The sequence below is a fragment of the Podarcis gaigeae genome, assembly GCF_964106915.1.
Source record: "Podarcis gaigeae genome assembly, chromosome: 11".
Classification (NCBI taxonomy): domain Eukaryota; kingdom Metazoa; phylum Chordata; class Lepidosauria; order Squamata; family Lacertidae; genus Podarcis; species Podarcis gaigeae.
In genome coordinates, this window is record NC_139687.1 from 47,317,567 (window position 1) to 47,331,003 (window position 13,437).

The 13,437-nt window shown below is 44.8% G+C and overlaps 1 protein-coding gene across 1 annotated transcript in view; it reads right to left on the minus strand.

Annotated features, from left to right (window-relative positions):
* Positions 1-13,437, minus strand: part of WDR70 (WD repeat domain 70) — a 130,012-nt gene that overhangs the window by 9,697 nt on the left and 106,878 nt on the right. Inside the window, exons 14-17 of the mRNA XM_083703550.1 lie at positions 9,915-10,015; positions 7,338-7,417; positions 5,870-5,986; positions 4,873-5,035 (exon numbers count right to left, since the gene is read on the minus strand). Coding sequence (XP_083559676.1) covers positions 4,873-5,035; positions 5,870-5,986; positions 7,338-7,417; positions 9,915-10,015 — 461 coding nt within the window. The remainder of the gene's footprint in view (positions 1-4,872; positions 5,036-5,869; positions 5,987-7,337; positions 7,418-9,914; positions 10,016-13,437) is intronic.

A 13,437-nucleotide genomic window follows, 5' to 3' on the forward strand; every position in this document is an offset into this window, starting at 1 on the left:
AATGTGACTCGTCATAGAGCAGCTTCTTCCTCCCCCCACTCCTTGGCCTCTACGCCAAAATCATCTACCATTGGTACCAACCCTGCTGCCACCTCCGCCCAAACAAAAAAGGGAGACAAACCAAAAAGAATGCAAAAATTTGTTCTCATGCTGCCAGATCAGGAGCAGTATTAGTGCAAGCTGCTTCTGCAACTCTGTAGGACTTGAGTGACTGCTCCTGAAAAAGGAACCTAGGTTCTGAAACACATTGAGCTGCAATTCTTATTCGCCGACACTTCTAAGAATGAGTTGGTCCACACTGCCTACTTTTTGGCCTGCCACAGATGGAAAATGTGAGCAATGCTTCAGCAGGCTGTATCACACCTGAGTGAGAGAACGCACACATCTTCCCCTAGTATTTCAGAGGATGAAATCAGATCAGATGCTTTAGGGTTGTTTCAAAGCCATAAGTTATTGCCGCTCACTTGGTTTAGCATTCATTCACAAAGAAGAAGAAAATGTGGTACAGGCAAGTGGTCTGACCACGTGAAGAAAAGTTGCTTATGCTACTTGAGAGTTAATATGCAAGGGTAAACCACAACTTTCTTGGCGGTGAGCCTACAGGGAAGTCTTTGTCAATTAAAGCAATGGCTCAATAATTTGGCGCTACTGCTATGAATCAGGGGAAATGGGACTTTACTCCATAATTCACACATAATTTCTAAGAGAAACGACAAAAGTGGAACTATTAGTGCCCTGCCCAAACTTTAAGAAATGGGCAAAACACAAGGCAATTAAAAAGGTAAGGATAAAAATTCCTTAAAATCTGATCATGCTTTCTCATTAAGGGTCAGTGCAGAAGTAATTGCAGGGATCTCTCAAAAACATTTAACAGATTTGGAAGAAGCTGGGAGATGGCTCACTGCTGCCCCACCTCTTCTCCCCACTTTGTGCTAAACAATATCATTTTTTATATGCAAGCAACCAAAAACTGTGTACTATATTCCAAGTGTGGTTGCACCATAGATTAACATGAAGGCATTTTGATATTGGCTGTTTTATTTTTGATCCCATTACTATTGATCCCCAAAATGGATTCTTTTTGCCATTGTAATTCACCAACTTGGTTCAGATGTGGGAGGAATAGATCACAAGAGAATCAGTCCTACGCCACTGCCTCACACCCCTTAATGTTTTGGCACCTGGGCTTAATTCAAAATCTTCACTGGGGGATTTCAAGTCTTCTCCGTTAGTAAGTGGAGCTTGGTGAATACCCACAACAGCTGAAAAAGTGCGCAAGAAAGACCATAAGAAATTTTGCTTATGCCTTTCCTTGCATGTAATTTGTATAACCTGGACACCAGAGAGATTAGTTAAAGGTAAAGGTAAAGGGGCCCCTGACCATTAGGTCCAGTCGTGGCCGACTCTGGGATTGCGGCGCTCATCTCGCTTTATTGGCCGAGGGAGCTGGCGTACAGCTTCCGGGTCATGTGGCCAGCATGACTAAGCCGCTTCTGGCGAACCAGAGCAGCACATGGAAACGCCGTTTACCTTCGTGCTGGAGCGGTACCTATTTATCTACTTGCACTTTGATGTGCTTTCGAACTGCTAGGTTGGCAGGAGCAGGGACCGAGCAACGGGAGCTCACCCCGTCGCGGGGATTCGAACTGCCGACCTTCTGATCGGCAAGTCCTAAAACAAGCTCTACAATGCAGAAATCATGGTAGTTTTTTTGCAACAAGGCTGCATATCCTATCTGCTAGTTATTGTCCCAACAGCAGCACACACACACACACACACACCGCCCAGTGTTGCTATCTGATGTGTGCATGAGCAGTGTGCTTAACTTGCCTCCTGTCCACTTCACGCCCAGCTCTACTCCTAACAAGAAACCGTAATGTGAGCCACCCACTGGGCACAGTGAGCCTTCTGAATTACTTCTGCGTTTTAAAACTTTCATGTTCATTACACTGCAGGTGTCAAGGATGAAATCTAATCATTGAGGAAGCTGCGACACCAAACACACACTAGGGATCTCCTTTAATGCGATGGAATGAAATGGACGCACGGCTTTTCAGATAAGGGGATATGCAAATTAGGTTCTTAATGAGAAGAAAATTAAGGCACTGGTACATTTTATCTCCCCCGTAAGAAACAGTAGCTGCACCAGCAATGTCCTTAGAGGCAGCCTGCCCCTTGTAGCTAGGCAAGACTTGAACTGGGAGAGGCTTTTTCTCACACAAAGGCTGGCAGATGCAAGTCTTACTTGCATGGTCCTGCCTGTTGGAGCAAGTGAGCGGTTCCCCACTACTGGAAACACGAAGTCTTACTAAGTCAATCAAATTGCCCTTCAGAGTCTTATTCATTAACTGTGCAATCCTATACATGGCGACTCAGTTTTGGAGGGTATATACTTGATGCCTGAGTTATCTGATAGCTTAGTTCTTGAGTGAGGGGGACTTGTTATTTCTATTTAACAAAATGTACGGACCGCCTCATCATCTTAGTTAATTTTATTATTATTTTTGATTTGAACTGATTTTATAATGAAATGATTTTAGAATGTTGTATTATTTTACTGTTGTTAGCCTCTCTGAGCCTGGCTTCGACTGGGGAGGGTGGGATATAAATAAAAATTTATTTATTATTATTGTTGTTATTAGTCCAAGTGCTTTAAATAAATAGTAATTTTTTAGAATAAAAAATACCAATAGAATCCACCCATTTTGAAATGAAGCAGGCACAATAAAACTATCAAAACATAGGTGGCATACACACCATACATTTAAAGCATATTTTCATCCCCACAAGATTCAGTGAACTGTAGTTTGTTAAGGGTGCACTCAAGGAGAGTCAAGAGGAAATAGCTGCAGCAGGAAGAAAAGTACGATTGGGCCTTATGAACAGCTTCCATTGTAATGGTTTTCATAAGTATCCTTTAGCTCTTTACATGAACAGTGTAGGGCTCAGCCCACAGCTGTTATAAAGTTAACAGCTGCACCACACTATAGGTGGCGACGTTGAATGAGTTCTTATCACCCAATCAGGGTCAAGCTGAGGGCAGGTTAACTGGTAAGGAGTCATTTGATTGGTCCAGGTCATTCTGGCGCTGGCTTTTAAATATTGCAGCAGTGCCTTGGGATGAACCCATGAGAAAGGGACTTAAAGTGATAAAGACTAAAGGGGCACCATGGTCTGAGGTGTTTATATGTAAATATTTATATATATTATTTATTTATACAGAACTAGCTATGCCAGTGTTTCCCAACCGGTGTTCCGCGGCACACTAGTGTGCCGCGAGACTTTGCCTGGTGTGCCGTGGGAGGGAGGCGGGCTCCATGTGCTTAGAGCAACAGGCTGCCGCCCCAAGCCTCGCGCGCCCGACGGGAGCTCCTGCCGGGTGCGCAAGGCTTGCAGACACTCGCCCGAAGCACGGGGCACCCTCCGGAGGGCTCCGCGTGCTTCGGGCAACAGGCTGCCGCCCCAAGCCTGGCGCGCCCAGCGGGAGCTCCTACCGGGCGCGCAGGCTTGCAGACACTCGCCCGAAGCACGGGGAGCCCTCCGTAGGGCTCCCTGTGCTTCGGGCAACAGGCTGCCGCCCCAAGCCTTGCGCGCCTGGCAGGAGCTCCTGCCGGGCGCGCAAGGCTTGCAGACACTCGCCCGAAGCACGGGGAGCCCTCCGTAGGGCTCCCTGTGCTTCGGGCAACAGGCTGCCGCCCCAAGCCTTGCGCGCCTGGCAGGAGCTCCTGCCGGGCGCGCAAGGCTTGCAGACACTCGCCCGAAGCACGGGGAGCCCTCCGTAGGGCTCCCTGTGCTTCGGGCAACAGGCTGCCGCCCCAAGCCTTGCCGCCTGGCAGGAGCTCCTGCCGGGCGCGCAGGGTTGCAGACACTCGCCCGAAGCACGGGGAGCCCTCCGTAGGGCTCCCTGTGCTTCGGGCAACAAGCTGCCGCCCCAAGCCTTGCGCGCCTGGCAGGAGCTCCTGCCGGGCGCGCAGGGTGGCAGACACTCGCCGGAAGCACGGGGAGCCCTCCGTAGGGCTCCCTGTGCTTCGGGCAACAGGCTGCCGCCCCAAGCGGCATATAGTCAATATAGGCACAGAGTTAATTTTTTAAACATTTTCTAATGGTGGTGTGCCTCGAGATTTTTTTCATGAAACAAGTGTGCCTTTGCCCAAAAAAGGTTGGGAAACACTGAGCTATGCACCTGGCACTGCAGAAGGCTAAGAAAAGCAAATCCTTGTTGAAATCCAGCAAATGCAAAACCCATTGTTTTTACGAAGAGATTGCTGGAGATGTCACAGAGGGGAGAAATAGTTTAAAAGCAGCAAATTCAGTCAACTGGTCATTCATGCTTCTGTAAAAACCAGGCAGTGCTTTGTGAGCATGGTGTGGCGTACGGTTCTGAGAGAAAAACACGAACATCCTAATTTCTGCAACATCCCCCTATCTACAAAGGTAATGGCATGTTTATGCAAAAATTAAATAACATACGTAAAAGGTAAAGGACCCCTGGACGGTTAAGTCCAGTCAAAGGCGACTATGGGGTTGCGATGCTCATCTCGCTTTCAGGCCGAGGGAGCTGGCGTTTGTCTACAGACAGCTTTCTGGGTGGTTTTTTTTTTAAAAAAAAAACAACAACAAATATTTTTTAAAGCTCTAATTCTATTTTGCTCATGTAGCATTCAAATGGGTTAGAAAGTAGGTTTCCTTTTTTAAAAAAAAAGCTGACATCCTATCCGTTTTCTACATTAGTGGCAACACTCCCAAAAAAGAGGCAGAGAATAGTGTTGTTAAACAGGTCTTCTGCTTATGTTCAAGTTCACCAGGGCTTTTAGGCATCTGTATATGGGTTTTACACACACACACCCCCCGCACTTAAGAAAGTTTCCTTACTTAGAATATGCTGGAGCAACCCAGTACGGGCTTTCTTCTGCTTCCTTTGCGTGCCGTAAAATGGCCTCCCGGGGGTTGCTATCATCGGTTTTATCCAGTGCAATATTCTTGACTATGTATGAAGACAGAGTCCCGCCATGAGTCCCGACACGACCACCACGACCTAATATAGGAGAGAATGAACAGATGTGCAAAGTGGCAAGCAAAGAAGAAAAAAAGAGCAAACAGAAAAGATGAAGGGAAAACTACAGTCGTACATTGGTTTCCAAACAGCTTAGCAGTCAAACGTTTTGGCTCTTGAATGTCACAAACCCAGAAGTGATTGTTTTGGTTTGCGAACTATTTTTGGAAGCCGAACGTCTGACAGGACTTCCTTGGCTTCCGATTGGCTGCAGGAGCTTCCTGCAGCCAATCAGAAGCCACACTTTGGTTTCCGAATGTTTTGGAAGTCAAACGGACTTCCAGAACAGATTCCGTTTGACTTCCAAGGTACGACTGTAAAGGTAAAGGGACCCCTGACCATTAGGCCCAGTTGTGACCGACTCTGGGGTTGCGGCGCTCATCTCGCTTTATTGGCAGAGGGAGCCAGTGTACAGCTTCCAGGTCATGTGGCCAGCATGACTAAGCCGCTTCTGGCGAACCAGAGCAGTGCACAGAAACGCTGTTTACCTTCCCGCCGGAGCGGTACCTATTTATCTACTTGCACTTTGATGTGCTTTTGAACTCCTAGGTTGGCAGGAGCTGGGACCAAGCAATGGGAGCTCACCCCATTGTGGGGATTCGAACCGCCGACCTTCTGATCAGCAAGCCCAAGGCTCTGTGGTTTAACCCACAGCGCCACCCGTGTCCCTTACGACTGTACATCCACGCACACGAGAAGTTGCATCAGCATCTACAAGCCTGTAACAGAGTTACAGGGCTGATTCAGTCTCCCGCAAAGAAACACACAAATGGCCTTAGCAATGTTTTGCTTTCAAATTGTAGAAATTCTGGTTACCTGGTCCTGCTACCGGAGGTTCAGGTTTGTGAGATTTCATGGGATCCAGTCTATCCTTTTCCAGCTGCTTTCTTGTACTCCGCTGGCGTGGTTCGCGAAACATCGGAAGTGCATGAGCTAAAATAATAATAATATTATTATTATTTTACTTAAGAGACAGTGAACTTAAAGAAGTTGGGGAGGGAACTTCTGGCCCTCCAGATGACCTTGAACAACTTTCACCAGCCTGACCAGCATAGTCAAAAGCCCAGGGATGATAGGAGCTGTAGTTTAGCAGCAAGAGGATAGGATGATAGAAGCTGTAGTCTAGTGTCACAGATTCCTCACCTGTGCACGGTCAATCATACATGGCTTGATAATTGTATATACAAACTTGGCAGGTGTGCTCAGGTGCAAGTGAAATGGTTAGTTAAAAGAAAATAAAGCCAGACATTACAGAAGCCCTGGTGTCTGGTTCTCCACATCTCCCCATAATTCAGGAGTGGAAAGCTCAGGCCTGGGGACTCTCTATCTCCCCTTTAAGACTCTCCCTAGCAACAGCCCCATCCCAGGCCATACCCCTTCTCCCCAGGCCCCAGCTTTTACCAGCCCTGCTCCATGCTGTCCTTGAGGGCTTTGGTCTGGATGGAATATACCCTTGAACTTTGATAATTCCTCTTGCTTGCATAGATAAAGGGATAGAAAGCTCTGGCATTTGCGTTCAGGAACGCTCAGAATGGTTATGCATGGGCACAAATCTGATACGCAAGTGTTGCCGATGCAGCCTAATTCAGCTTTTGTTAAGTTTAATACCCTTAATAAAAGTACATTCAGGCTTTGGACGGCTTCAGAACCTTAGGAATAAACACTTATTTCTTACATCTGTATGTTACATGAAGCGTGAAAAGTCAAACTTTTGCTGGCAAGTGGCAAGCTACACAATTTTGCATAAAACATTTGAGGTTAACTATAAAAACCATTTCCATATGTGGAACGAAGGCTTCCTGAGGAATAATGAAGTAAAATGCCTCTCCTTGAAAAGTCAATGCCTCATCCCCACAGGTGAAAATGATGCATCTTAAGTAGCCGGAGGATGAAAAACTGAGATTCCCACTTACAATTTACTTTGCTAGAGTGGCAGTACACTTTTGCTGGTGGGGTTAAGTCCCACTTAGAGGATGGGGCTCATAGCACAGCCGTCACCACTTCTCAGAAAGACTGAAGAATGTCAGGCCAAGTTGCTGCTCTGCTCTGTTGTTTAGTCCTGTCGTTGGGACCAAATGACCAGAGCCCCTTTTAAAAGCTAAAGAGCCAACATTTGGGTTTTGAGGAGGAATGTGGCCAACTTAAGTCTTCCCTGACTCCTTCCTGCTGATTGGCAGGATTCTGGTTTTAAAGAAGGGCCCTGTAGTCCACTAGATCTGAGCCATAATGTACAGGGAGTTAAAAGGATGTATTTAAATAAACAGTTACTTTCAGAGTTACTTACGTGTTATAATGTAATCCTGCGTGAGGGTCTCAGCCTGTCTTTCTTTTCTTTTTGTCTTTACAACACACAATTTTGCTCCCCTAGAGAGGATTAAAAAAGAATAATAGTACAAGAACATGCATGCAAAGAGTTGAAAAGAAATGCTGGTGAAGTTCAAAAGCTGTTTTTACAGGACAATTGTAATATACGTTTACTTGGAAGCAAGCCCCCACTGGGACTCACCCCTCCTAAATATCAGTGGCAAAATTTTTGTCACAAAATGAATTGTGTTTTGACCTTAAATCAGTATTTTGAGGTAATCTGTCTGCCAAGAACCCTCTTGAATCTCTTCCTTTAGGCTCACCCCACTGCAGGTGGAGAATGGCCAGGGTAAAGCATCTATCAACTCTCTGTTCCTTTTCATCTCTCCCTTCCTCCGTGTAAATACCGTATTTAAAGTATTAAAATAAGGGGAAATGTGTGTGCGTCTTATGGGGCAAATGCAGGCGGGAGGCTCTGCTCAGCGCTCCCTTTAAAGAGGCGCATGGAGTGTGTGTGCGGCTCTTCGGGGCTTTTCCCCGAGGAGGGAGAAAGGCTGCTCGGGAAAGGCTGCATGCGGCTATCCCATAATCCAGGACAGCCAGCGAGATCGCTGCGATGTGATCCCGCTGGCTGTCCTGGCTTCTGGGATTCAGAATATATTTTTTTGTTTTCCTCTTCCAAAAACTAGATGTGTCTTGTGGAGCGAAAAATACAGTGCGTGGATGTGTAGTCATCTTATTATTAGTTGTAGCATCTCTCTGTGTGTGTGCGCGCGTGTATGTGTGATCCCTGTCTCTCTGTGTGTGATACCTGTCTTAAAAGTTATATGATTCAACGTGGTGCATCGACTCTCATAAATGTCTCGATAACTGGTCTAGGCAGGAACTCTCAGGATCTGTGGCTGTTTGGATGTGCTCACCATCCCAGACCTTTGGCCATGCTGGCTGGAGCTGATGGGAATTGCTGAGCCCCAGCAACACTGGAAGGCCACAAGTGTCCTATCCCTAAAGTAGAATGATATATAATCCTCGTAAGAACGAAGGACGGCTGGGTGTCTGGCTTGCAGAGTCACATATGTGAGACAACGTTAGAGATCACGAAGTTGGGTTATATTTGCATCTTCAGTCAGGCTTATTGTAGAAGCAGGTTCCTTTCGACCCATAAAGTTCAGGTCGTTAAAGGGGGCTGTCCGTTATGCTGGATAAAACTTTTTTGCAGTCTGGGTTGCAAAGCAGCACCTGGGCAAATGAAAACGTATTTTTGTGGTTGCTAGAGGGGACAAGACTAAGGGATGCCAGTAAGGCTTTGCAGGCAGATCTTTCTGTCCAGGGTCAGGGAGGATATTAAAAATTTACACTAAAAGGAGGAAAGAGTAGTAGGGGGGAAATCAACTGAACCTTCTATTTTTCACTTTCACGTTTACTGCCCTTTTGATGCAAAGCTAATGAGAAGAGGCTGCCAAAATAGTGGGAAAGAGCAGGAATTTGCCCATGTTTCCTTAATGTCTTCTTGAGTAAGAGCACAGCTGCATATGTAGATCACAAACATGCAAACTGGGAGCACTTGCTGCTTAGCCTAAATCCACTGAGTAAGTTTATTTAGTTAAATATTAAGTAGACGAATTAAGGGTGTATCAAAATGCTTTGCACCCTCTTGCAATTCTTTTATAACTCATGTAAATCTATTTACGTAATTTATACGCTGCATGTCCCCATGGTGGCCAACAGAGGTGCAAGATACAAAACAAAAATACAATTTAAGAGTAATGATAAAAATAATTAAAGCACATAAACTAATATGGGAAACTAAAACAGCAGCAGCCTATTTAGACAGGAAAATCAAAACAGCTCTAAGATTTTTTTTCTTTTTTCTTTTAAATGCTCACATTAGCAGCTCTTAAAAAGCTTTGGGAAAAGAGGAATTTTTGTCTGGCGCCTAAATGATAGCAATGAGGTCTCCAGGAGGGCCTCCTCAGAGACAGCATCAGACTGTAAACATCCTGGTTTCGTATCATGGTTTGGAGTCCAAGATTAAACCACAGTTTCCAATTTCATAACGGAAAACTCTTGTTTAAAGTAACCAAGATACAAGCACTGAAGCCAGGTTGAGACAGGAGGAGTGCATAGGGAATGCATGCGCACAATGCTCATTCTCAGCTTAATAAACCATAGTTTATAAAGTTGGGATCGTTGAATTGGAGCAGGCACAATGTGTCAGCGGTGCAACATTTCAGAAACGGGGTTCCAGAAATTTAAAAAGAAGCAATACTAAGTTCCAATGGGAAACATGGCTAGTTTGAAAACACAAACTACTGAAAATGATTTGTAATTATCTTTTTGACCACGACTCTCAGTCATCTGGGACTTTTGGCTTTCCTTTATATGTAAAACTGAATAAATAAATATGCAAAAAAGGAAAAGGGAAACAGGAAAACACAAGCGACCATTCTCCACTCCTCGCCTTTTAAGAAGAAACAGTGAATTCAAAGAAATCTCGCATCTAAGCAAGCATTTATACATTTTAAGAAATAAGGTTCAGATGCAATTAATTAAATACCTTTGACTCTTGAAGGGGTCATAGTATACTTTAGCCAATCCATTCCCTGTACCAACCATGATTTGATTCAGCTTTGGATGCCAGAGACAACGGACAACACTCTGAAAAGTAACATTAGCTCTTGGTTAGTAATTTTTTAGTTCTGAAACCCAGGGCAATACCTAGTTTTAGGGGGAGCTTCCCTTTTATTTTGTCACATTTCACCTATCTTTATCTTCAGATAATACTCAAGAGGTGCCTGAGACCCTTAAGCCACAACGACTCAGTCAATACATGTGTAGAAACCAATGATCATTTACTTACTTCTACACCATACTACAGTGGTACCTCGGGTTACATACACTTCAGGTTACATACGCTTCAGGTTACAGACTCCGCTAACCCAGAAATAGTGCTTCAGGTTAAGAACTTTGCTTCAGGGTGAGAACAGAAATTGTGCTTCGGCGGCGCAGCAGCAGCAGGAGGAGGCCCCATTAGTTAAAGTGGTGCTTCAGGTTAAGAACAGTTTCAGGTTAAGTACGGACCTCTGGAACGAATTACGTACTTAACCCAAGGTACCACTGTACATACTTCCACAGCAACTGCTGTTCAGGTGGCAAATAAAAGTCTAAAACACCCCCCCCTCCAAGGGATCCTTTTTTCCCTCTGCAAGATAGGAAATTCCTAAACCAGCAGTAGTAAGCAAGCATACCATTTGGAAATACAATATGCACCACTAACCATGATCTTGTGCCAGATGGAAAGGAAAAGGGGGCTTCCAAATTTAGGGCAACAAGTTAAATTGTAAAAGCCACATAACTTATTTAATAAGGGAGCATAAAATACAATTTTATTCTAACTAGGAAGCCTAAATTAAATTTAATACAACTTTGGAGCCTGTTAAGGCATTCTGTTATAGGATTCCCACTTTGTAGACCAAAGGGACTCTGTAGGCATATCATATTGCCAATTTCTAAACCATTTGGCCAACAATCCTACCTTTCCCCAATTTTGACCTCATTTCTAGTTTGTTTGAATGTTAAATATGGTTCATTTGCTTGCATGTACAGCAAAGTAAATTAATTTAGACATAATATATAACAATAAGGAAACAGACATGAAATGGATGAATTCCTAGATCCCAATTATTTCTGTTTACTCTTGTTTGTGTATGTTCGAGAAATTTGTTTTCTCTCTCTTGTATTTGTTAATCTGGAAATTCAATAAAAACATTTTTTTTAAAAAAAAATGGAAATAGTTCTGTTAATATTCTCCCAGAAAATATTTATGTGAATAATCAGGTCAGCTAAAACATGCTTGTTAAAAAAAAAAGTGACATTAGAGAACAGCTTTTGCTATCCTATCAAATGTTCTTCAAAATTTGGAGTAGTAAAGCATATTCTGTGTTTGCAACTGGGCACTCATGCAAGAATCTGCTGGGAATGTTTGAAGTATAGGGATATCTGTTTTAGATATGAGTTCTTTTTCTTCCAGTCCCGTGCTGCTTTGCTTTAATGGCTTTGCTTTAATGATGTAATTATACACAGTATGAAGACTATTCTTAATTACCTAAAAAGGTTCTACACATTTTGGCCAACCCTGTTGTTTCCTGACATTTGCCCCTTCCCCAAAAGGTAGGGATAGCTCTCTCAACTTGCACTGTCTCTTGGATTTGCAGTGTAAAATCAGAGACAATCTGTCAGATGGCTGTGGTGGTTGCTCGAGAGTAACCAGGCAGGACCCCAACCTGTTTTTTACAAGCTTTATTCTTGGTGCAAACTATTTACAGTGAAGAGCGTCGTAAGTTCATGTCTGTCTCAATCGCTAGCAGAATCTGGGAGTGGTTGGTTTTTGTACCACCCCCAGCATAAAAGTCACATCACCCCCAGCCTTTTCCACCCCTCCCTGCGCCAAAGACTACTGCGCAGAATGAGCATTGGCAAGGGCGTGCTTCCCGCCTCTCCGGCTTGCTCAGGCTCTGTGTTAAGGCTCTCCCTAGCATCCCCTTGCCCCTGCACTTCTTCTCCACTGGAGGTGGGGCTTTCCTCCTCGCCGGAAGAGGAACTGCTTCGCAAGATTTTCGGAGGCTCCCTATAACACAACTGCCCTTCCATCTCTCGTCTCCAAGCTGATGGCAGTTCCCTGACACAATCCCCTGGTTCCCTCCCTACCTTTGAGCTTGAGACGGTTGTGGTGACATCATTTCTGGAATCATGTTGCACTTCTGAAGTTAGCGCACTTAGAGGCACAGGAAGAACACCATACCAAGCCTCTCCTCCCCAGCTTCAAACCAAAAAAGGGACAAAACTATTCTCATAAGGCCTCATGCAACCTGAAGAAAATTTCCAGCTTCTGTCTCCAGTTCCAAGATCAGGAGGAAGCTTGTTGTTTGCAGTTTACAACACTATGCTTCTGAGCATCTCTGAAGTGCACCACCAAAAACTCCAGTCTTCCTCTCATCCATGAAGAGGGCAAGGATCATCCCCATAGTTGCACCACCCACTCTGATGTCCTCCACAATCCCTGCACCTCTCCATCTCCAAAGCAAGGAGGAAGCTTAGGCTGGTGGAATACTTTCCACTGCAAGCACAACAAGAGAAACTGTGGACCTCTTGAGCCTAAAACGGTTGCTTCTGCTTGCAACTCATTGAACAACACTGTTGTTCAATGTGTGGCTGTTTCTTTAGATGTGCACTGGGATTTCAGTTATGTAGCGCTTCCTGCCTGAAAGTGTGGGATGCAAATAGTCTAATAAAATAAAATGGAACATTAGGAAATGCAAAAAAGGAAAGTGTGCCTTTTCTTAAGATGTACAGTGGTACCTCGGGTTAAGTACTTAATTTGTTCTGGAGGTCTGTTCTTAACCTGAAGCACCACTTTAGCTAATGGGGCCTCCTGCTGCTGCCGTGCCGCCGGAGCACGATTTCTGTTCTCATCCTGAAGCAAAGTTCTTAACTCGAGGTACTATTTCTGGGTTAGCGGAGTCTGTAACCTGAAGTGTATGTAACCTGAAGCGTATGTAACCCGAGGTACCACTGTACTGTAGTCTTGCAAATGGTCCCTTTCCTGGTTTGCCTATGATTAAGAATTGCTTTGAAGTGACCAGTCTTTTCTACCACTGCAAAGCTTCCCTGCAAAGCTTCCCTTCTACCACTGCAAAGCTTCCAGATAAATACAGCTGTCAGGCACAGGTTCAAGACCAGATCAGTGTTCCCGGACTTCATAAAAATTAAAATCACAGAACTAGGAGTCGCCAGTTCATTGATGTTATTCAACGTATTTTAGTGAGGCATCTTATGGTAACAGAATTAATAGGAACTGGTAGAAAGACCTCCCATTTCTGTTTGTTTACTGGACAGTTGGCCAATTGCCTGCTTTCAGTGGGGTTGTATTCCCCCTGAAGGAGCAGGTTTGTAGTCTGGAAGTGCACCAGGACCCATCTCTGTCACTAGAGGCCCAGATGACCTCAGGAGTGCCTGCAGTTGGTAGACTGCTATGCTCATTTCTGGATGGCAATAGCCTGACCAGTCTTGCCCATGGACTG